The sequence below is a fragment of the Lepisosteus platostomus genome, chromosome 7, assembly GCF_059453375.1.
Source record: "Lepisosteus platostomus isolate fLepPlt1 chromosome 7, fLepPlt1.hap1, whole genome shotgun sequence".
Taxonomy (NCBI): domain Eukaryota; kingdom Metazoa; phylum Chordata; class Actinopteri; order Semionotiformes; family Lepisosteidae; genus Lepisosteus; species Lepisosteus platostomus.
In genome coordinates, this window is record NC_142617.1 from 44,063,425 (window position 1) to 44,084,995 (window position 21,571).

The 21,571-nt window shown below is 40.1% G+C and overlaps 3 protein-coding genes across 3 annotated transcripts; all 3 read left to right on the forward strand.

Annotated features, from left to right (window-relative positions):
- The first annotated feature begins 315 nt into the window (after positions 1–315).
- Positions 316–5,514, forward strand: LOC148658908 (gastricsin-like). The gene is made up of 9 exons (XM_088640686.1): positions 316–474; positions 1,003–1,147; positions 1,497–1,614; positions 1,792–1,910; positions 2,388–2,587; positions 2,863–2,979; positions 3,429–3,576; positions 4,292–4,390; positions 4,786–5,514. The coding sequence occupies exons 1-9, from the start codon at positions 419–421 to the stop codon at positions 4,948–4,950; spliced, it is 1,167 nt and encodes a 388-aa protein (XP_088496812.1). The 5' UTR covers positions 316–418; the 3' UTR covers positions 4,951–5,514.
- An 856-nt stretch (positions 5,515–6,370) lies between these two features.
- On the forward strand, positions 6,371–10,705 carry LOC148658909 (trem-like transcript 1 protein). Its single transcript, XM_088640687.1, has 6 exons — positions 6,371–7,063; positions 8,090–8,425; positions 8,719–8,764; positions 8,927–9,075; positions 10,009–10,055; positions 10,280–10,705. Exons 1-6 carry the CDS (start codon positions 7,027–7,029, stop codon positions 10,334–10,336), a joined length of 672 nt encoding a protein of 223 aa, XP_088496813.1. The 5' UTR covers positions 6,371–7,026; the 3' UTR covers positions 10,337–10,705.
- Positions 10,706–15,121: 4,416 nt separating this feature from the next.
- Positions 15,122–21,448, forward strand: LOC148658910 (cathepsin E-like). Its single transcript, XM_088640685.1, has 9 exons — positions 15,122–15,290; positions 15,728–15,884; positions 16,191–16,308; positions 16,548–16,666; positions 16,994–17,193; positions 17,509–17,631; positions 18,385–18,529; positions 18,938–19,036; positions 19,656–21,448. Exons 1-9 carry the CDS (start codon positions 15,229–15,231, stop codon positions 19,821–19,823), a joined length of 1,191 nt encoding a protein of 396 aa, XP_088496811.1. The 5' UTR covers positions 15,122–15,228; the 3' UTR covers positions 19,824–21,448.
- The last annotated feature ends 123 nt before the right edge of the window (positions 21,449–21,571 follow it).

Here is a 21,571-nt window from a genome sequence, read left to right on the forward strand (position 1 = left end):
CAGGTCCCTTCTGGAATATGCCAATATTTGATAGCCAATTTTTATTCACAGATATTTCTCTAACATGATATTGTTCTTATAATATTTTTTCCACTTTTTGCTATCACTAACGAGTGTTTCCATTTCATATCGATGGTTTTATCTTGCATTACAGTCCATTAATAAGGAGCTATCAGATAGTCAATAAAGGCAGGCATTGAGTGTGTGTACATACAGTGTGACCTCGAGAGTTCTGCACTGTTTAGGGGAAAAACAATGGGCGTTGGAAAAAGTGAAGATTGTGGGTTTGTGAGTACTGTATCTCTGCTCTAATGAGTAACAGCTGATAAGATATGGCTGGTGGTGTTGGGTATATAACAGTGTTCCGAGTCCAGTTTTGGTTTATCCGCTGAAGCAGTTGGACCATACAGGACTAACGATGAAGTGGCTGATTGTTGCTCTGGCCTGCTTGACCCTTTCTGAGGGACTTGTCAGGTAAGACATCTGCTTTTTTACTGTGAATATAGTGTTGTAGTGTTTAGTTTAAGCTTTGTATTTCAGTCTAGTGTCTGTATATGCATGTGCTAACTATATCCATGAAACCAAGTTTACACTTAGTTTTGGTATATAATCTTAGTACATAACATTTTTTCCTATGCCAGCAGTAATGCAGTGCCCTTCTGGTGGAAATATATTTAGTCAAGGGCTAAAGTGAATGTAGATCTACATAGCAGAGGTTACAAGCTAGAGGCCAGCCTGTTTGAAGTGATCTAATTTGGAAATGATTTGGAAATCTTGTTCAGTCATTTCTAGCAATGGCTGTAGTAGTAATAGGATTTCCTACTTTGTCAGGAGGTGTTAACAGCCTGAACAAAGCCATTGAATCATCTCTGTCATGTGAGAGATGAAGGAAATGGAGGTTGAAATTGATTTTGTAGCTGTAGACATTAATTTATGCATTGATTCCTAGTTATCATCTGCTGAGTGAGCTAGTAACTCTTTCCCCTAATTCCTTCCTTACAGAATCCCTCTGAAGAGGTTCAAGTCGATCCGTGAGCAGATGAGAGAGAGTGGAAAGTATCTCCCCTACTCTGACCCGGGTCTGAAGTACCAGCACTATTACTCCTATGCCACCTCTGCCAACGAGCCCCTTGCCAACTATGCTGATGTGAGTCCCAGCCCTGCTTGTATGGCCACTGAATCCCTGTAAACGCTTGAACAGGTCAAAAATTAGGAGTTCATTTTCAGTGACAACTAGAAGACACTCTGGTCCTTGAGCTATAGATTTTAAGAGCTTTGTTACAGATTTCTACTCAAGACTAATAGCAAACATCATTAAAATAATTTAAATATTGATATAATTTGTCATATTGCTATTCATGATATTTCATCTTTGAAAGCACCTGACAGGCTGAAGTAAGGTAGACAAGAGGAAAGGTGAATTTGTGCGTGTACTGTAGCTCAGGTGCTTCTGCCCTGCTGTAATGGAAGTCCTGTCTCTGTGCTGTTTATCCCAGATGTCCTACTATGGAGCCATCAGCATTGGCACCCCCCCTCAGTCCTTCTATGTCCTGTTTGATACTGGATCATCCAACCTGTGGGTGGCCTCTGTGTACTGCAACAGCCAAGCTTGCAGTGAGTACTGGGGCTACATGCTGGGCTCCCCAGCAGTGCTCTCTCATGTTTCAAGGCTGACCTCCCATCATTTCCCTTATCTTCACTTTGATGTTCCTTTCCTACTTGTTATCCACTGTTGTGTTGTGTGCATTTGGTAAATATGAAACGAGCTGACATTACCTTCTGTGTTTTCAGCAAACCATCCCACCTTTGACCCTTCTAAGTCCTCCACATATTCCAGCACTGGGCAGACGTTCTCCCTGCAGTATGGTACTGGGAGTCTCACTGGGGTGTTTGGCTATGACACTGTCTATGTAAGTGTGCTCCTCCCTCGCTGCCCACTGCTCTTCACCAAGAGTCAACTCAGCCCAGTATTCCTAGGCTAAAGCATAACCCTATCTGTACACACTTCTGATAACCCTAACCTAGAACCGCACAAAAATATATTTCTACATCCTCAATACTTAAATGAAGGCTACTAGATGGCGTCTGTTCAAAATTACTATTTTGGTTAATTCCCCACTGCTCAGAAATTTTAAGATTATAAGTGTAACTGATGTAATGGAGAAAGAAAGCACCAGAAAAATAATGGATATGAGAGATATGAGATAGATATTTAAAAGTATTTATGCAATTGAAATTAAACAATTATACTAAAGTTTGAGATCAACAAAAATGAGGGGACTTCTTTTGTTAACTCCCATGTGTCGTTTAGTGAATATTTAGTCTTATTTTCATATGTCCTGTGTACACACTGACTCCCGAGTTCTCATTTGCCCTCCACCTTTCAGATTCAGGACATTGCCATCACCAACCAGGAGGTGGGCCTGAGCACCAACGAGCCTGGTACCAACTTTGTGTACGCCCAGTTCGACGGCATCCTGGGCCTGGCGTACCCCCAGCTGTCAGCCGGGGGAGAGACCCCTGTGATGGACACCATGATGCAGGAGCAGCTGCTGCAGTACAACCTCTTTGCCTTCTACCTCAGCAGGTGTGCCCTCCTGGGACCGGAGAAGTTTATCGTCTGTTTTGCAATTGTCTGTCCACATGATTGTTGAATGTTTCTACTTCGCTTTCCACATGAGCCTGAGCTGATGTATGCCCTGTTATAGGGCACTACAGCTAAAGTTTTTTCACATTATGTAATCTGCAAATAGTTATGTATATTTAGGGCACATAACAGACAACCTAAAGTTTATAATCTCATCAGGTACAGTAGGTCACATTTTCTTGATCATCTGTGTCTCTCATTGTGCTGTCCTGCAGCGATGAGCAGCAGGGTAGTGAGGTGACGTTTGGAGGTGTGGACTCGAGCAGATACAGTGGTCAAATCTACTGGGCTCCAGTGACCCAAGACCTGTACTGGCAGGTCGCTATTGATGGGTAAGTTCTCTTTACTCTGACTCTTTATTTGCTCCATGAAGGTATCTTACCATCATTAGAAAGGCTAAAATAATAACACATTAGTTCAACAGACTGTAAAAGATTATCAGAAAGGTGCTGACTCCTGAAGAGGGTCGTGGTGACTCATGGCTGATCCCAGGAGCTTGGGAGTGAGGCTGGACTACACTGTGGAAAGGACACCAGTGCAGTGCAGGGAACACACACAAGCACACATATATAAAACAGAAAAATCCAGAGTCACAAAATCTGACAGGAATCTATATCCTGCCACTAAAACTGCCAGATTAGCATCCTGAACCATTTATGTTTACATTTGAACTTTTTAATTGCACAGTTGGAGCAGAAACAGATGCTGTGTATTTATCAGTATGATCCTTATTATTTATTGTGTTGCAGGAGTGTTTTAACCCAGTTTCTGTTCATTACAGATTCCAGATCAACAACCAGGAGACTGGGTGGTGCAGTCAGGGCTGCCAGGCCATCGTGGACACAGGCACCTCTCTTCTTACCTGCCCTCAGCAATACCTGGGCTACCTGCAGCAGTACATCGGTGCTCAGGCCAACCAGAATGGGGAGGTAAGAACAGTCCAGAATCCTGGATGTGCAGCACTGATGTTAGGTGCCAAAACCAGACTCTATTTGCATAGAACCCCAGCTAAAATTAACTAAGTAAAATAAAGTAAAATACCTTTACTCTAAATTGAAAGAATGGTTGCCACAGTTGCATAAAGGCTGCATGTGTTTCAAGGATGGGATTGTCTCAAATTAAATAAACTTAATTAAAAACTAACGTCAAGAAAAATGTCTACCCAGTATTCCTTGATAACAGTTACATTCTCACAATATAGAAGAGCATTTATATATAGTCTCTGATAAAGTACTTTGGGTTAAGTCTGAAAAGTGATGTTGGCATAATTAAGTCAGTTAAGTCAATTAAGTTGTTAATTCAGCCAGTCCTTTTCTTGTTGAGAGTTTACCTAAACAAGGCTCACCTGGAATAGACACTCATTAAGTTGCTTGATTTCTTGGTTTTTTTGCGCCCTCTCGTGGCTTTAACCAGCATTGCACTTTTTTTGAGGCCGACTTGCAACAACTATAAGTTTTCGTGCACAGATTCCCAGTGTCTTCTTAAACTACTGACAGCTGTGCCAGCAGCTGTGAGTAATATGGATAGGGCAGCAACAGCCACTCTGCAATGTGGTTAGAATGGATAGGAGATGCATGAGGGTATCTTTTGTGCTGTTGTCAGTCTTACAGTAACATTCTCAACTCTGTTCTCTCTGTTTTCCAGTACATCATCAATTGCAACAACCTGTCTAACATGCCAACTATCTCCTTCACCATCAATGGAGTGAACTTTGCCCTGCCTCCCTCTGCCTACACCATTGTGGTAAGTCGTCTTTGCTGTCTGCAGAGTCTTTTATTTACTTGATATTATATTTCCAAAGCAGTGTTTGGAATAGGCCTGGGCGTCTTTTAAAGCAATCTTAAAGTGCACTGAACAACACATGACTTTCATCTCCACTGCAAATAACATTAATGGAAGTAAATAGCAGAACTGCATAAGAAATCTCTACCTGCATTTAATCCAAGTTTCAGTTGCTTTTAATTTTCCTTTGCTCCCTATTGTTTTGTATTCTTGATCATTTGGTGAGGAGCACGGTGCAGAATGACAAGCTAGTGAAATATCGCAAAGGCTGTGCAGGAGAGGGATGAGTCGATGCTTTTATCCAGTGTGGAGGCAGAAATTGATGGTCTAACACTTTTTTCCTTTTGTCTCCCCAGCGAAACCAGAATGGATACCAGTACTGCACCAGTGGCATCATGGGTACCTACCTGCCATCACAGAACGGCCAGCCTCTGTGGATCTTGGGAGATGTGTTCCTTAGGGAGTATTACTCCGTCTATGACAGGCAGAACAACAGAGTTGGATTCGCCGCTGCTGCCTAAGCTGACCTGCCCTTCACCTCTCCTCCCTAAATCTCTCTTCCACGTGCCCAGATTACAACACATTCTCTCCCCATCTCTCCCTGTCTCTCTGGAGGTGTGAACAGCACCCTGTCCACTTTTGATAATCTCATACCTGAGACTGCGAGTCCCTTAAATACCCTCATGGCGCAATGCACAGAGAACCTGCGTACTTGGAAAGGAGCAGCCGAATTCTCATGGGTTTTTGGAACAAGTCGGTGTCCTACTCTGAGTCTTTGTGATGTCCCCAATGGTACCCGCTTACCTGACAGTACTGAAGGTTGTTGTCCTGGGGATACTTTTAGAATTGTGTAGCCAATACTACGGACTTCCCACATCAGAAGTCTCCATTAGTATCCCGTGTTGATTAATTTAAATTGTTTTGCTCTTTTAACCAAAAAGAGTGTGTTGTGAAGTGTATGTGGACCTGATCAATTTAATCATTCTAACATAAAATTCAGGTTTTAAATGATCTATCAACTCTCTTGTAATCAGCTTTGAAGTAACTGTATAATAGGTCAGTGTAATAAATAGTTTTTTCAACTATCTCGACTAGAAGCCGTGTCCAGTTTTTACTATTTTAGGTGGGTGTGAGGGTGTCCACTTACTGTACCTGACAGTCCTGTGTGATTCAGCTGTGTGTTATGCCTAGAGTTGGCAAAATCTGAAAAAGGGAACTTAGATTTAGAAATCCCTACGCAGGAGGCCCAAAGGAAAGGGACTGTACAGTTCTATTTATTCCCACTGCTGGTGCCAATCCCTTTCATAGGTTATTTTTAGTTGTGTAAAACTGTTGTCACCTCAGTTGGCTCAAACTCAGCTGCCAATCCGAGAACATCTGCTGCTCGTTGGCACCTATCCTGTTATTAACAAAAATTGAAAGACAGACTCTTGATTTTTTTATGTGAGGGGGGAGAGAAAAAGCACCAGGAATTCCAGGAATGCATAGAGGAGGGAGGTGTGTGGTATTTTTTCCAGATTATAAACAATGTAATTTTAAAATAAATGCAAATGCAATAACTAAGCAGATAAACATGATTTAAGTTACTAATTGGACTAAGGATGCACTAGTGATCTCTTGACACACTGGGATCCTTTACACAATAGTCATTAGAACAATCTTGCTAACTTTAGGCCCTGTCTTTTTACTTGTGCTTATGCAGAAGAATGTGGCTTATGTCAGGGTCACTACATCACTTACAGCTCCACTGTAGGTCAGAGGTCAGAGATGAAAGACGGCACTTTAGCATCGGAGCAGCTTGCAGCTATGGGCCTCTGCTCCTGCACTTGACAATTAACACCTGGCTCATTTCACTTCTCATACATGTACATTTCTTTATCAAGCAGGGTGTCTAGCTTGCTTTTACATTGAAGGTGTTTGCCTGTGATTGTAGCCAAGTGTTTTGCTTGCCTTGGCTCAAAGCTGTGAATCCAGTAGCTGTGTGCAGGGGAATGACGGAATGGAGGCTGCAGAGGTCGCCATGCTCTTAAGAGCCTAGACAGCCCTGACTGACTAATCCCACTCTTGGGAATCCCAGTCTCTTACCTGCGATCAGAACACACAACCCATGCTTGGGGAAGTGCCAGTACTTGTTGAGCCGCTGAATTACACCCAATTTATTCCAACTCCTCTAGAGTTAAAGAACACACAAGCTTATCATGGTTGTTTAACCCATAGATTGTGAAAACAACATCTGCTGTCCGTCACTGGTCCTCTGTTACCAGTTATCATCCAGAACAGCAGCTGTATGTGCTTCGTGTCAGACCCCTTTCTAATTGTAATTTTTACTCATTTTGTTAACAAAGGAGTCAGAGACAGACGTATTGTGCAATTTCCACACTGGGGTTATTTAAAGCACACATTGCCATGACTGTTATCCAGCACTTCCTCCTTAGAAACCCTTTACAAATTGCTCTAGGACATATATTTGCTGTTTTTTTTTCCTTTTTTTGTAAAGATAAGACAGTGGGGGTAGCTAGTATCAGCACTCACTCCCCAACTCCTGCTCCCAGCTTGGGCACAGCCTCCTCGCAGTGCTTTCTCTGTAGACGCTCATCATGCTGCAGCTGCTCATACTGCTGGCTCTGACAACAGGTTAGTACCTCTCTATTAGCATGACCGGGCATTTCCACATAAGTGCAAATCTTTCTTGAAATATTATTTGTATTAATTCTTTCAGGATTTACTACTTTGCGATAGAGCAACAGGAGTTTCTTTTCTTTGGCAGCAGTGCACAGTTTTTGGCAAGGCCCATGTGGAGGAATGGTGTTCTAGAGTGTTGCAACATGCGCTGTTAATGGTTGTTGTCATTGTAAATTACTTTTTATTGGTTTTTAATAAAGATTTGTTTAACTAAGAAACTAACCTGTTGAGGTAGAAGATATATTTATCTGGAACATTTAGAAAAAAATATAGAATTTACTTAAATATGAAGCTAATTTATCTAGGACATGTTAAAGATATTTGCAGCTTATAAAATGCAAAAATCTAATTAAAAAAATTCTTCCATATTTGTGGTGGTTTCTTAATATCATAATTTCATTTTTAAGTAAAGATTTTTTTTTTTACAATTTTGTTTCTATTCTCAAATGATTAAATACCTTTTTTAAAAGAATGAAATACCTCTTGAAAAAATAATTATATTGTAATGTAAATGAAATTATAGCCAATTGATCGACTTTGTATTTAATGAGCCACTTAAAAGCAGGTTATTTACCATTTATAACTGTAAGGGTGGATTTGTTATTTAAAGTTGTAGAGCATTTCGCTTTGTTTTGAATGGAATGGAAAAATCAGTGAGCATTTGGCTGTTTCAAGTGGAAAAAAATGGTCAGCACTGAGTGTGGAGAAATAACCACTAAAGACAAGAGACAATAGTGTACTGTATATGGACTGAACATCTGAGCACATCGCTGCCCAGTGAGGGAGCCCCATTATTAAAAGCTCAGTGATATTTCAGTGGCAACAAACTGAGAACAATATCAGAGCAAGATGCACAGTGTCTCTTGCATCTTTTAGCACATTGTGTATTTTTCCACTTGTAATTAACACATCTCCTCTATGGCTTAGTGTTGAGAGCGTGTTAAAGGGTCCCCTGACCACATGCTGTGTGTCCGGCAGGGTGGCCCGTCAGGTGTCAGGAGGAGCAGGTGAGGGTGCAGGAGAGGAGCAACTTGACCCTGTTCTGCCGCTACAACATCCCGAAGTACCGGCTGCACAAGAAGTCCTGGTGCCTCCAGCAGGGGGCAGGAGGGTTCATGCCACTTGTCGGCACTGATGGCTACTTGGCTGATAGCTACAAGGGCCGGGTGTCCATCGTGGACCTGAAGAAGAGTGGGATGGTATTAGTTAGGATGGCCGGGCTGCGGGAGAGCGACTCTGGAAACTACGGATGCGCTGCCAGGATGTTGTATGGACTGGAGGTCCTGCACAGCATTGAGCTGCAAGTCTACACTGGTGAGTCCTACGGCTTCAAATACAAACACAAATAAAAAGAGTTGTTCTCACCAAAGAGCCCAGGTAGTGTAGGGCAACATACTGTAAATGTTTGGACCATAACATGAAATTATTATTTCTATGAAATTGTCCCTCTAAGGGCAGGGGTGTAGATTGATAGTTTCTCATCCAGCCTATTTATTTGGCAGGATTAGGGATTTCTATCTCTAAATTCTTCTCAGATGCAGGCATTTGTAGTAACATCCTGTGCCTTACACTGTTGTGCTAAACTGACTCTTCATTACTGCTTGCAGATGCGGATGCACATTCGGTATCTACAGAAACCCCTGCACCTGAAAGGTAAGTCACATCTTGGTTGTTGTCATTTTTACATACAGAAGAGGCTCAGCTTTTCTTCCTACAGGATGTAAGCTGATGACTAAAAACACACAGCTATAACAACTTAAAATGCCGTTAACCTTCGAACAGTTTTTACTGTCCTGATTTTTGTCCTTTAAACAGATTCCTCCTTGCTGCACAGGAAATACACGGGAGCAAATCACATGGGGAGGGAGACAGACCCCTCCTGTGGGGCATCTTGCGATGGGTTTTGTTTGGAGTGATGGCATCGTGCCCAGTGCTGGTCTGCATCATTGGGCGGTCTGGGAGAGGTGAGCCTACATTAGAAGACAGATGGGGAAAAGTGGAATAGTTATGTAATATTGAAAAATGCTGATCAAATACACCTGCCTTTTTCAAATATAGTTAATAAATCTTAACAGCTATTATACAAATAATTTTATGATATAAATGCTTGGACAATAGTAGATTTTCTCACATTTATGAAACTATGTGCAGAACAAAAATCAAGGAAATCCTATATTATAGGACAGTTATTGCATAGGATAGCATACCCTCAGTATGGCAGTGTTGTGTCATACAAATGACAAAGTTCAGGTGTCTGTGAAGCAGAAGTGTCTTTATTTTATATGCATATGGAAGTCTGGCTTGCAACCACCAGACTTATATATAAGTAGCTGAAGATGGTTCTTTATACCTTAAAACAAACCAGTTACTATGACACATTCTAAACAAATGATAAGATAGCAACAAATGCCAATTAATTATATCTAAATTGCAGACTAGACAACAGTTGGTTCTTTTCACATTCTGGGCGTACAGCCAGCTTACCACATACGTGCCCTTTATCTTACTGACCAAGGACAGGCAGCATCTTTATATATTTGGGCGCAAAGCCAACTTCTAGCTACTAGACTGTATAGTTTGCAAAAATATTAAAACAGGAAATTATATTATTATCTCACTTCCCAGGTGTCTCTCTTATCTCTTCAGCAGTGATTATGTTAACTATTAGTACATTTAAGACTTGAGGTGCTTCAGTCTCAGTTCTATACTGCCAAATGTTTCAAATCAAAACGTGCAAAACGTAAAGGAAAGCAGGCAATCCAAGATATCAAACTACATTTTAGGCTCTGATCTCAATGGTACTTAGCCCTTCACTCAAAGGGAGTGCCTTTTTATCCTGTTTGATACTTTATCTACAATGTGTAACTCTGGTATTCTTTCTGTGTCCATTTCCTCAGAGAAAACCAGCCAGCAGCTTGTGAAGGAGGGGGTGCTTCGTGTCACGGTAATGAGATGAATTATCTGCACTGTGTTTCTGACTCACTGGCACATGACTGTGAGAGGGACTGTAGCACTGCAGTGTCACAGCTGTATAGTGGTATAATCTCAATAAGGGAACAGCAAAAAGGAGCAACAGCAATTACAAGGCAGAGGAAATGGGTGCAATAAAATTATGTACAGCGTGTACAGAGGAATGGAATAAAAGCTCTTGCTCTGTTCTTCTGTCAGTTTTCCAGGAACCCAGAAGTAGCAGCCTTTGTCTGCACTGAGGAGGTCCAGCCGTGACCAAGAGGAGCCAGGAACAGAATGATAGCTGACAGTCCTGCAGTAGCTCTTCACTCACTTTCAGCTTCCTCGAGCCACTGCTATCGACACGAATAAACAATGGACATTTCCCCCTTTGTTGAAAGGACTGAAACAAGACATTACTTGCTCCAGATCTGAGCGCCAGAAGACAGTTTCTTAAGGCCACAGGTATATAGCCTTAGGTGGTCACTTGACAGTACCCGGGATATCATCTCTATATAACCTGTATACTGTACCTTTGATTGTAATAATCAATCTGAATGGCTCTTAAGAAGCTGACTTATTATTAGCTTAGAAGCTATGTCACAACAAATTAGAATATTTTAATAAAAACATTTTTAAAATGAAGGTTCATCAGATGTCTAAATTAATCAACTAAAGTAATTAGTAAACTAATGTTTTTCATTCAGCAAATAAATCATAAACAGAAATGTATTGCAAAGACTAAACAGGGAAAGCTGTTCAAGAAAGGTACAATACTTGTACCAATGTGTAGCATTGATGGTGAAGTAAGAGACAAGATGTAAAAAGGGTTAACTTAAGTCAGTTCTGCCTGAAAATTAGACTTCTAAGCAACAGGGGTTTATGGCAGGAAAGGGGGTTAACTGATAAGGATTCCAGATGCGAGCAAGGAACCCCCTGGGGACATAATCTTAAACTGACCATTTGGTCAGGGCCCTTTTAACTGGCCAAATACCATGACCCCCCCCCTCTTACCATAACACCGAATGACGTCCAAAGCAGCAAGGAAGGACTATATAACCTAAAAGTTTGTACCGGCACATCGAACAATACTTCGGTTTTGTTGTTTCTTGCGGGAAACAAGACTTCGGCTTTATTCTTCCTTGCATGCAATAAATTCATCTGTTTTACTTCATCTCGGGATCAAGAACCTTATTCCTTCTGTTACAACAATGGGAAATGTAAAGCCAAATCAGATGATTTAGTACATACATACAATTGGATTATTACAAAATGAACATGAGCCACTGTTATGAGAAAGTCTCTAAATATGGATGAATTAGTGTGCAAAATAGATATGAACATCTCTGAACACTTAAAAACATAAAAAAGCCCAAACTATAAAATAAATAAAATAATTTCTGAGGAATACAGAAAAAGAGAACAAAGCTTTCTTAGCTGATTTCATGTTTTTTTGTTGGCACGTGGTTCCTTCTTTTGGCTGCAGGAGCAGTGATGTGTCACTGGTGTTTGTGCAGTAGGATGTACCAACATTGGAGATTTCCTTCATCATGATGTTTTAACTCTTATACAAGTTCTACAATTAAATGAGTAAAACAACAAAGGATCTAAGGGACTATTTGTGCATAACAACATAATAGTGTACAATGTTTCTTTTTGTTCGAAGAAATTATCTATCATAAAAAACTCAATGAAATACTAAGTGTGTAGTGTACAACAAGGAGTATGTTTTACTTAGTGTTATTACAGTAAATATGTAACTTTAAGATGCTTAAAACTATAGATAATGCTGCTTTTGTACAAGAACACATTTCATATTGTATCACAGTACAGTGTATCTAGTAAGGTTGTGATTTAAAAATCATGTTTTTTTGTTGATGGTACAGTTTTCTATAACAGCAGGTTTCCAAGGAAATCCAATAGTCTGGTGTCCAAGTACCATGACACAATCCTACTTATGTCTATGGATGCCTTGTTGTGTCTTACAACATATCCCCAGATAATCTTCAAACCTTCGATGGAGGTCTGTTGTCTGGTACTAGGACTAGACAGCAGACTGCACGTGCTGGGGCCTTCTGTGTCTGTGCACCTAAACTTTGGAGCACACTTCCACAAACTATCAGAGAATCTGATTCATTGAACATTTTAAACATTGTCTCAATCCCATTTTCGTCTACCGTTTAATTTGTCCCAACTGTTTATATTCAGTGCTAGCCGCTATCTTCATGAACATGCTTTATCAATAAACATGATGTGTAACTTGTGAAGGAAAATAAAACTATTCTTCTTGAGCTGCAGATGGCACTATAATCAAGGTTTAGTTCCAAGCTGTTAGCTCTGAAAAGTGCTGCTGTTTAGTGTAACTTTAAACATAATATTGTTCCATTGTCTTAACTCATTCTGTAATATCAAACCTTCCAGGTTAACCAACTCTCAGCAGTGGCAGATGTTGACATCTGGACATCTGGAAATGAATATAGTTGGATGGGAGTGGTCAGGCAAAGTTAGAGTATTGAAGTAAAGTTTGAAACCAGCTAAAGTATTCCTATAACTTATGTATTAGGTGTTAAAGTGTTGCACAGAAATGGTCTCAGAAAGCTTCTCACAAGAGGGGTATCTTACAGGGTTTGACAGAGTGGTTATTTGGCTAACCATTTAGACCCTTTAATTTATCTCTCCTTCTTTATTTCTCTCTCTGGGGTTTTCAGGTCTCACTCACGTTCTTTTGCTGAATCATCATTTTTCACTTATTACTGTTTATGATCTGCTGCAATAAATTAAAAAATGATGTAATATTACATGAACATAAGAACAATTCCAAACTAATGTTATGATTCTGCCCGTCTATCCTGCTTGGTGGATAGTAGGTAATTGATCCAAGGATCTCGTCCAGCTTGTCAGGTGTTTACTGAGTCTTGAGTTTGGTATAAGTATTTTTGAATTTGCCTTTATGGAGTATTTGATTATTCTCGTATTTTGATATCATTATGAAATTGACTAAATTGCGAATTGTACCAAAATCACAATCTCATTGTGTTTTGTAAGTTGGATCCCTGTACTGGCATCTATACCATGTACAATGCACAGTATGTCTCAGTAGTTTTCATTTCATTTCTCTCTATTGACTTATACTTCCAAATGTGTTCAATATTTTATTTTAAGCGGATATCAAAGTAAAATGCAAAGAAGACCACCCAGAACCATCTAAACATTGGAGCTCAAAGTAAAGGTTCTTACTAAAAATGTAAAATAATGTTTGACTTTAACTTACATAATTACACTAATCTGCTATTAATGAACAAAACTGATGTCAGAAAACTAGCACATAGCAGGCTGTGGGTAAAAGAGCTATAACAACAATCCCACCTTCCTTAGTACCATGTCATCACCCATGTCCAATACCAACTGGAATACATAAACCAGAAAAAGGAGTCAAATTGTTACTGGGTTTGATGCCAAAATCTAAAGGGTAATACTGTATATTGCTGGGCTTGTAGTAATAAAGGAGAAGTAATTGAATTCTACATAACCATTGGACCTGCCTTACTTTTGGGTATTGTAATTTAATCCAATAGACACAGTCTCCTTTACATTATGTAGTTTTGTGTGATTTGCACTGAAGTGTATGGGAGGTAGGGAAATCCCTTTGATGTGAACCTCCTCCTTGCTATCTGAGCAATTAGAACACAGGTTCTTACATGAATATTACAGAATGTCAGCCAAGTGTTTACTGTTTTTCTTTCTTAGTACATATCAAGTTGTATATTTTTTGGCAGAAGTTGTATAATTAACTATGTTTGTTAGTTAATATAAAAGCCTTTGAGATGCCTCCACAGACCAGGATCCTGACCCTAGCTCTTGTCATAGCCCTGATCTGAGCGCCATCTCTTGCTGTGTGTTAGGCACGGGATATCTCCAGCGGAGAGCCCAGCCCTGTGGCTGAGTGTAAGCATGTTGGCATTGGGCCTGTGGACCACAGTGTATCTAACTCTACCACAACATAGCCCAGGAGATAATAACAATGCTGCTGGATTCAATCTCCACAGATAGGAATAATACTTTAATGAAGGTTACTTCTAATATTTTGTGTTGCAAATTATAAGTCAGAGTCCTAACTGGCACGAAACAATCAAAAATAAGATTCTGAAAAAAAAAATCTCCCTCCTTTTGTTCTCCTGAAACGTGCTTGTACAGTATTTATTATGCAGCAGCTGCTGTGGAACAGAGCTGTGGCGAGATGACAGGCCGAAGGCAAGAGTGGGACTCAGAGGCTCTTCGGGCTTTTCTGGAGAGACTCAGTGGGAGCGTGGCTGTGAGTGATGAACAGAGAAAGAGAAGAAGCAGGTAGGCTGATTGCTAGGCAAATGGTGTGATGAGGAAGCTGGGTAAGGACAATATAGGAAAAAAGGCTGGATACCCAGCTGGACATAAACTGCCTGGCCAATGGCAGAGGAGAGGCTGGAATCGAGACACCTCTGGAACATAGACAGAACCAGCTGGAAAAAAAGGAGAGATCAGCACCTTGAGTCTTTGGAAGGCTGGCTGTAGCTGGCCCGAATGAAAGTGAGTCTGCTGGATTGGTGCTCTGAACAAAAACACTGAGAAATTATTTTTAAGACGGCTGGATGGAGTGGATACATTCGCTCAAGTATCTCAATGTTGGAGCAATGATTCAGCAGAGAAAGCTGCCTTAAATAGCCAGACTAATGAGTTGATTGAGAAGAAGATTAGCAGCCTAATTGAAAGGCAACTAGTCTAATAGAGACATGCCCCGATCTCGTCCACACAGGGTCGGAGGAAGGCTAAATACTTGTGCGATGATTCGGGTAGCACCTGGCAATGGCGGGATGTGAGCCACTCCCAGCTTGGGCGTAACTGTAGTATGCTGGACTTGGTCTCACACTGTTTGTGCAAACAACCTGTACAATGTGTACAGTACATGCATTAAGGTGAATGATTAACCAACAAAGGCGTGAAAAATAAAAAGACCTCTTCAACCAAAAGCCCAATGTATGACGTCTCTTGTTTATCCTAGTCAGATAAAGTTATGGGCTGTTTTCACTTCCTGTCCCAGAATCAGAGCAGTACTGTAACACAGTTGTAATTGCTAGTGTGGAAGGACCTCTCACTGAGTACTTGTGTAAAAAGCCAGTTGAAACTGGGCACCAATGGCTGAGAAAATTGTTCTACTTCTGCTGATGTCCTTGACTCTCTGTGCTGGTGTCAAAAGGTATTGTCATAATTAAATAAATATTTTATTCCTGCGGCTTCTCTTTAAAAAGCCCCTGAAAACATTCTGTATGCAGGGACAACGACTGCGCAGCTGTTCTCTGTAGACATCTCATCTAAGGATGAAGTGAAATGTGTTTTCTTGCCGTACTAAAATTTCTGATCTGGTGGATCACTGGAACATTGTGCATGATGTTTCATGATTTTTGTACACTTCCTAAAACGGGTATTAGTAGGATATATACTGACAAATGTAGAATTAATTTTAAGATTATTAGAAAATGATCGATTGCTTCCAGTAACATAATTAAGACACAGTAGACCATGGGAAATCTGCAATCTGAAATCTATATATGGATAATAGTTTGCATGCTTTCTTCAGACTACCATGCAGAACAAAATTTAACTTTTCTTGTTGTTGTGTGCTGTGTGGACCAGGGTGGCCCTAAGTAGACACAAGTCTCAAAGGTACAGGATGAGAGCAGGGGGGATGCTGTCCCAGTTCTGGAACTCCCACCAGTTGGACATGATCCAGTACAGCAGTGCTTGCCGCATTGCCTCACAGGCCAACGAGCCGCTCATCAACTACATGGATGTAAGGCTACTCGCCGATTTATAACCTAGAGCTGGAATTGTCATCTTGTCTTGCATGAAATTAAATGAGAGCAACAATGTGATTTATTTAAGCTGAGCAGTACTATTGATTATTTAGCTGGTCAATAATTTGTCTCCTGTACTTCAATACTACCTCTGTGACATTTACATTTTATTAAATTGACCTGATTTTTCAGTGAAGCTGGGCAGCACAGACTGAACTGGCATGATGCATTGTTACTTTGTTGGTGTGTACATTCTCAAGAACTTAAAATGATATTTGAACTCCCACTCTCGTTCCTTTCAGGCAGAGTATTTTGGCCAGATCACTATTGGGACCCCACCCCAGAACTTCACAGTGATTTTTGACACTGGCTCCTCCAACCTGTGGGTGCCCTCTGGCCTCTGCGACAGCAAAGCATGCAGTGAGTATTGGGGGACACAGCCAACAGGGATACCACTGCTGGCAAAGAGCAGAGATGCAGAGCTTGAAAGTATTCAGGGATTCTTCACTGCTACATCCATTTGACCATTTTCAGAGTTGGAGTGAAGCAAACACTGAATAACTTGATAATTTAAGTCCACACTAGTAGCCCAGTAATGAAAGCACCATGGTATTGAAGTTACTTATTGGTTAAACATGATTTGCACTTGTCATTCACAGAGGTACACCACAGATACCATTCTTCCCAGTCTTCAACCTATCAAGTTGATGGTCGGCCCTTTTCTATACAGTACGGCACAGGAAGCCTGACTGGGATTCTGGCATATGACCTGGTCACTGTGAGTATACAGGATGGCACCTCTGCACTCTCTGGAGCTCAGGATCTGCAAACAGCTAAATAAAAAAACACATTAAAATACTTATGATTTCTTATACTTCCTTTCCTTATGAGATAGTGTGAACACCAAACAGATTCCACTCCACTTTTTGTATTTATGTAAAAAAAGCAATTGTTCCATACTAAATAAGTATTAAGTTCCAATGAATTGAAAATGTAATTTGTTCAGGTTCTTAATCATTTGTAAACAATACATCTGTGTTTTAGCACATATAGAAAATTATGTTTTGGGTCCTGTGGTCTGAGGGGGTTTGATTTTGTGTACTAGGTTGAAGGGATAGCTGTCTCCCATCAGAAGTTTGGGGAGAGTGTAAGGGAGCCGGGCAGCACCTTTGTTGATGCCAATTTTGATGGGATTCTGGGTTTGGGATACCCGAGCATTGCGGCAGGAGGAGCCACTCCAGTGTTTGATAACATGATGGCTCAGGGCGTGGTAGAACTCCCGGTCTTCAGTGTCTACCTCAACAGGTAATGTCTGTCCCAGACCGTATCAATCAAAACAGCATAATATCTGTGTCTCTGTGTAATCACTTTTCCCATCTCACTCCACCATCCTTAACCTGCACCTTATCAACAGTTTTATTGGTTAAAACTGATCATTTTGTACAAAGTTTATTTTAATCTTTTTATAAAAGCACTTTCATTCTTTGATTTAGTCCTCTTCCTTTTATGCTGCTGTAGATATTTATTAAAAAACTTATTGTTGACAAAAAGTAAATGCTTGTAAACACCTTCACATGTTCACTCAGTGAACCGATTGGTTTTATTCTGCTTGTCGTCCAGAAACCCTGATTACTCTTCTGGGGGGGAGATACTGTTTGGGGGATTTGACCAGTCCCACTTCTCAGGGATGCTGCACTGGGTTCCTGTCACCAAACAGGGCTACTGGCAGATCCTTCTAGACAAGTAAGTCCTGCAACACAGACACTTCTTTCTCACTTCTCCCCTCCACCCCTTTTATACCTGCAATAAACTGGTAACCTTTATCTCCAGTCTGCCCAGTCATTTCTGTACTTGGCTCCTTCTCTTTCACTGTGAAACTATGTAATTCACAAAACCTTAAGCTAGCCCTTGTGGCTCTGTTCTAAACATATGAAAATAGTGTCAACTGCCTATTTAAACCTTTCTATTGAATATGTTTCTATAAATCTAAGTGGGGTTTTCACTTTAATGGGATTGTTATTGGTGACTTTAGGGAAGATCAAAAAGTCTATTCATACCAAAGGTATTTTTTTTTTAGAATTCCTGTAGATAGAGTAATTCAAGTTTTAAAACTGCTGTCTTTGCCTGCCCTCACTTTTCACTGTTTTCACCTCACTGTTACTTGTTGTTAATTTGAATTGTCAGGTGTTGGTCTGTGTGCCAATAAGTTGGGATGACCTTTCCTTTTACTTACATGTTTGTTCGGTCAAAAAGCTTTTTGAGGACTTGTATTTGAATTTGTACCTGATTTACCAGTGATGTGGCATCAGGGCCATCAAGCTACTTTCTTGTGACCACACTTTCATTGGTCAAAAGAACCTTCAACATGACTGCCATGAAATATAACCTAGAGCAGTTTTCTCCAAACCTGTCCAATGATGGTGTGCAAGTGAGATTATGGCTACTCCAGTGCATAGAAGGTCCTTGTGATTTGGATATATACATATTTAATTGTAGTGTGAAGGTGAATGGTCAGGTAAGATTCTGTGCAGATGGGTGCCAAGCAATCGTGGACACAGGGACGTCTCTACTGACAGGACCCACAGAGGATATCAAAGCCCTGCAGGAAGAGCTAGGAGCAACACCAGCAGGGGGTGGAATGGTAAGAGGTGTGCTCCTGGCACTTCAATAAAAAAATATTACTGTTGTCCCACTATGATCACTGTGTGACTACTAGTACTAGTTAGTAAAAAGAATAACACTACCGGTGTTCTAATACTGCTACCCAAATTACTGTGTCATTACTGCCATGCTATTAGTACTGTATTACATCTGCTTTCACTCAGTACTGTACCTCTTTCTTTACTACTAATATTACTGCTAAGGATAGTAGTTTTAAAAGTATAAGGATATGTATGAACAAACATCTTCAGTAATTACTCCTAGGATTACTGTGGGTACTAAAAGATGTTTCTTCATATTGCCTATTCTGTTTCACTATGGTTTCAAGACCCCGTGTGTGTACTGACTCTGCCTCCATCTCTTTTCCTTTTTATATTTGGTTGAGTAGTATGCTGTAGCATGCAGCAGCCTCCCCTGGCTCCCTGACGTGACATTTACTATCAATGGTGCCGAGTTTCCTCTTACTCCTGAGGCTTACATTCAATCGGTAAGAATCAATCCAGAGAGCACATCAGCATGCAGAGTGCTGTTGGTTGGGCTGCACATGTTATATACAGAATTTTGGAAATACCAATACAATTTCAGAACTGCGAGTTGTTTTCAGATTTATCAGCATCTAGTCTTAAGCCTGGCAATGAGGTCTAGGGGGCCTGCAGGCAGACCTGACTAATACTCCTGTCTTAACTTGTTGAGCAGATTGTAACAAGTTAAAGTTTCTACCCGACTGAAATTAAGCTTGTTGTTTTTGAGCAATTAATCACACCTGACTAAGTTAATTATATTTTCAAAATCTTATACAATTAGCATGCACTGAAAAGACTTTGATCCTGGATTTGTGAAAGACTACTTCATCCTTTTTACAAAATGTAGAAATTGATCTTTCTTTAGAGACTCAGGGAATGGAGGGAGACGATATGATCTACTACAATATTACTGTAGATAAAACAGTACTCATCCAGCCCAGCTCTACAGAAATCTGAATGTAGTACTGATGCAATGGTTATTATAAATGAATGGTGTCCTCTGAAGCAATACTGTAATTCTGCTACAAACTTTTTCAGTATGGAGGTGTCTGGCTTAACCCCTTTGTTGTTCTGGTCCTGCAGGAAGAGCTTATCGGACAGGCTGTTCTATGCATGACAGGTTTTCAGGGCATGGACATCCCCCCACCAGCTGGGCCCCTCTGGATTCTGGGGGATGTTTTTATTGGCCAGTTCTACTCAGTCTTTGACAGAGGACACAACCAGGTGGGCTTGGCCAGGGCTGCTCCCTAAACCAAACAGTACCACATCATGCTGCATCAGGAGAACTTCTTCTGTTACTTCAAAAAAGGGTACAATATGAGATTATTTTGCAATTAGGTTAAATATTTTACCACCTTTACCCTTTGTCACAATATTTTAATAACATATTGTCGGAAAAAACAGCTATCCAGAGTATATTTGGCAAACAAATTACAAATTTATTGATATTAATGAAATACATCCAAAATACATTTTCTGTTCTAAAGTACTATAAAAGGCGAATGGACCCTTAACAGGACAGAGCACTGAAGATTCTGTAATTAAAGCTTCATTGTAGAAGTCTGTCTGACTGCCAGGTAGCCAGCTGTGCTAGGTCATGTCCCACAGGCTCAGAATTAGCAGGAATTGGGCCTAAGAACGTCACACAACTATGCCACACTTGAAAGAAGCGTCAGAACTAAAGGCATTCTTTTTCAAGTGGCTTTTTTCCAGTACATTTGTTTCAGTGTGACCTTTTTGAAACTCACCTGAGAAATACTTAGGATGTAGATCAGTGGGTTATTAAGGACTGCCAATGCCACACTAAGCCAAACTGTTACGTGAAAAGGCCCTTGTAATATTTAGATTGTTAAAAAGTTGTTTTCAGATTGGGGAATTTACATAGAAGCGAAGTGAAAATTAACTTTCCTTTTTATTATTACTATTTTTTAATGAAAAATTTGATTACCTACAGGAACAACATTTTTGGGAATTTGATCAAGTTTTAATAATTTTTGCTTGTGAAAGTACTTAAGTAACGTTTACTTTAGGGAGCTAGTTTCAAGCTTGTTTTGTATCTTTTCTCTAATTTGTTTTGTTCAGCTGTCTGATTTTAAAGCATTTGTAATGAGAATGAAACACCCAGCCGTCTCTAAAAATCCTAGGTTGAGAAAATGATTTCCAGAGAAGGAACATAATATTCCAGATGTGTTGCTGTCTGTAAAATGATATGGTTAAGGACAGGTGCAGGAAGTTGGAGTGGGGGCCCCATTTACTGTAAGATAAAAACTAATCAATAATACACTGGCATTGTAAAGACCCTCAACATGTATTAATACAGAGTGCCACTAATTTATCAGCACCTGTAGGAGGATTTGTATGACATAGGAATTATTCATTTTGTAATGATTTTTTTTGGCTGTGGACTACAGTGACTGAATTTTTCACATGAGTCAACTGCTAAATAATAAAACAATAATGATGACAACAACAAAACAGAAACCTAAGGGTATGCTACTGATGCTTAAGAAGTAGCCTCTTCTTGTAGTAAATAATCTTTTAGAATAGTTTCGGTTGCAGGCAGCCAGATTTTGTCTCCTTTACATGTTTTCTGAAAAGTAATATGGAGAACAAATATGTTCTGCAGAGGAAATTGCACAAAGCATGATGAAAGAGTTTAACGTTTGTGGGCTAACAAACAAAGGGTGGCAACTGACAAGTTCAACTTTATAATTTCTTGTAACCAGTATCAGTGTACAAATCCTTATAAATAACTACTTAATCGTTTCTTAGACTCAGCTAATTGCTCAGTGTAAGACTCTGGATTTCTTATTGTGAATTGCCATTAAGTTTTTTAATTATGTATTACATTAATAAAAAATAAAATTCTACTATGATCATTTTGTAAAGTATTTGTCAAGGTTATGATACTGCAAATATGAAAAAAGCCAGTGTTTCTTAAATTACATCATAGGATGTACAGCAATTTAAGTTCAGACCAATGTGATGCATGGGGTAGT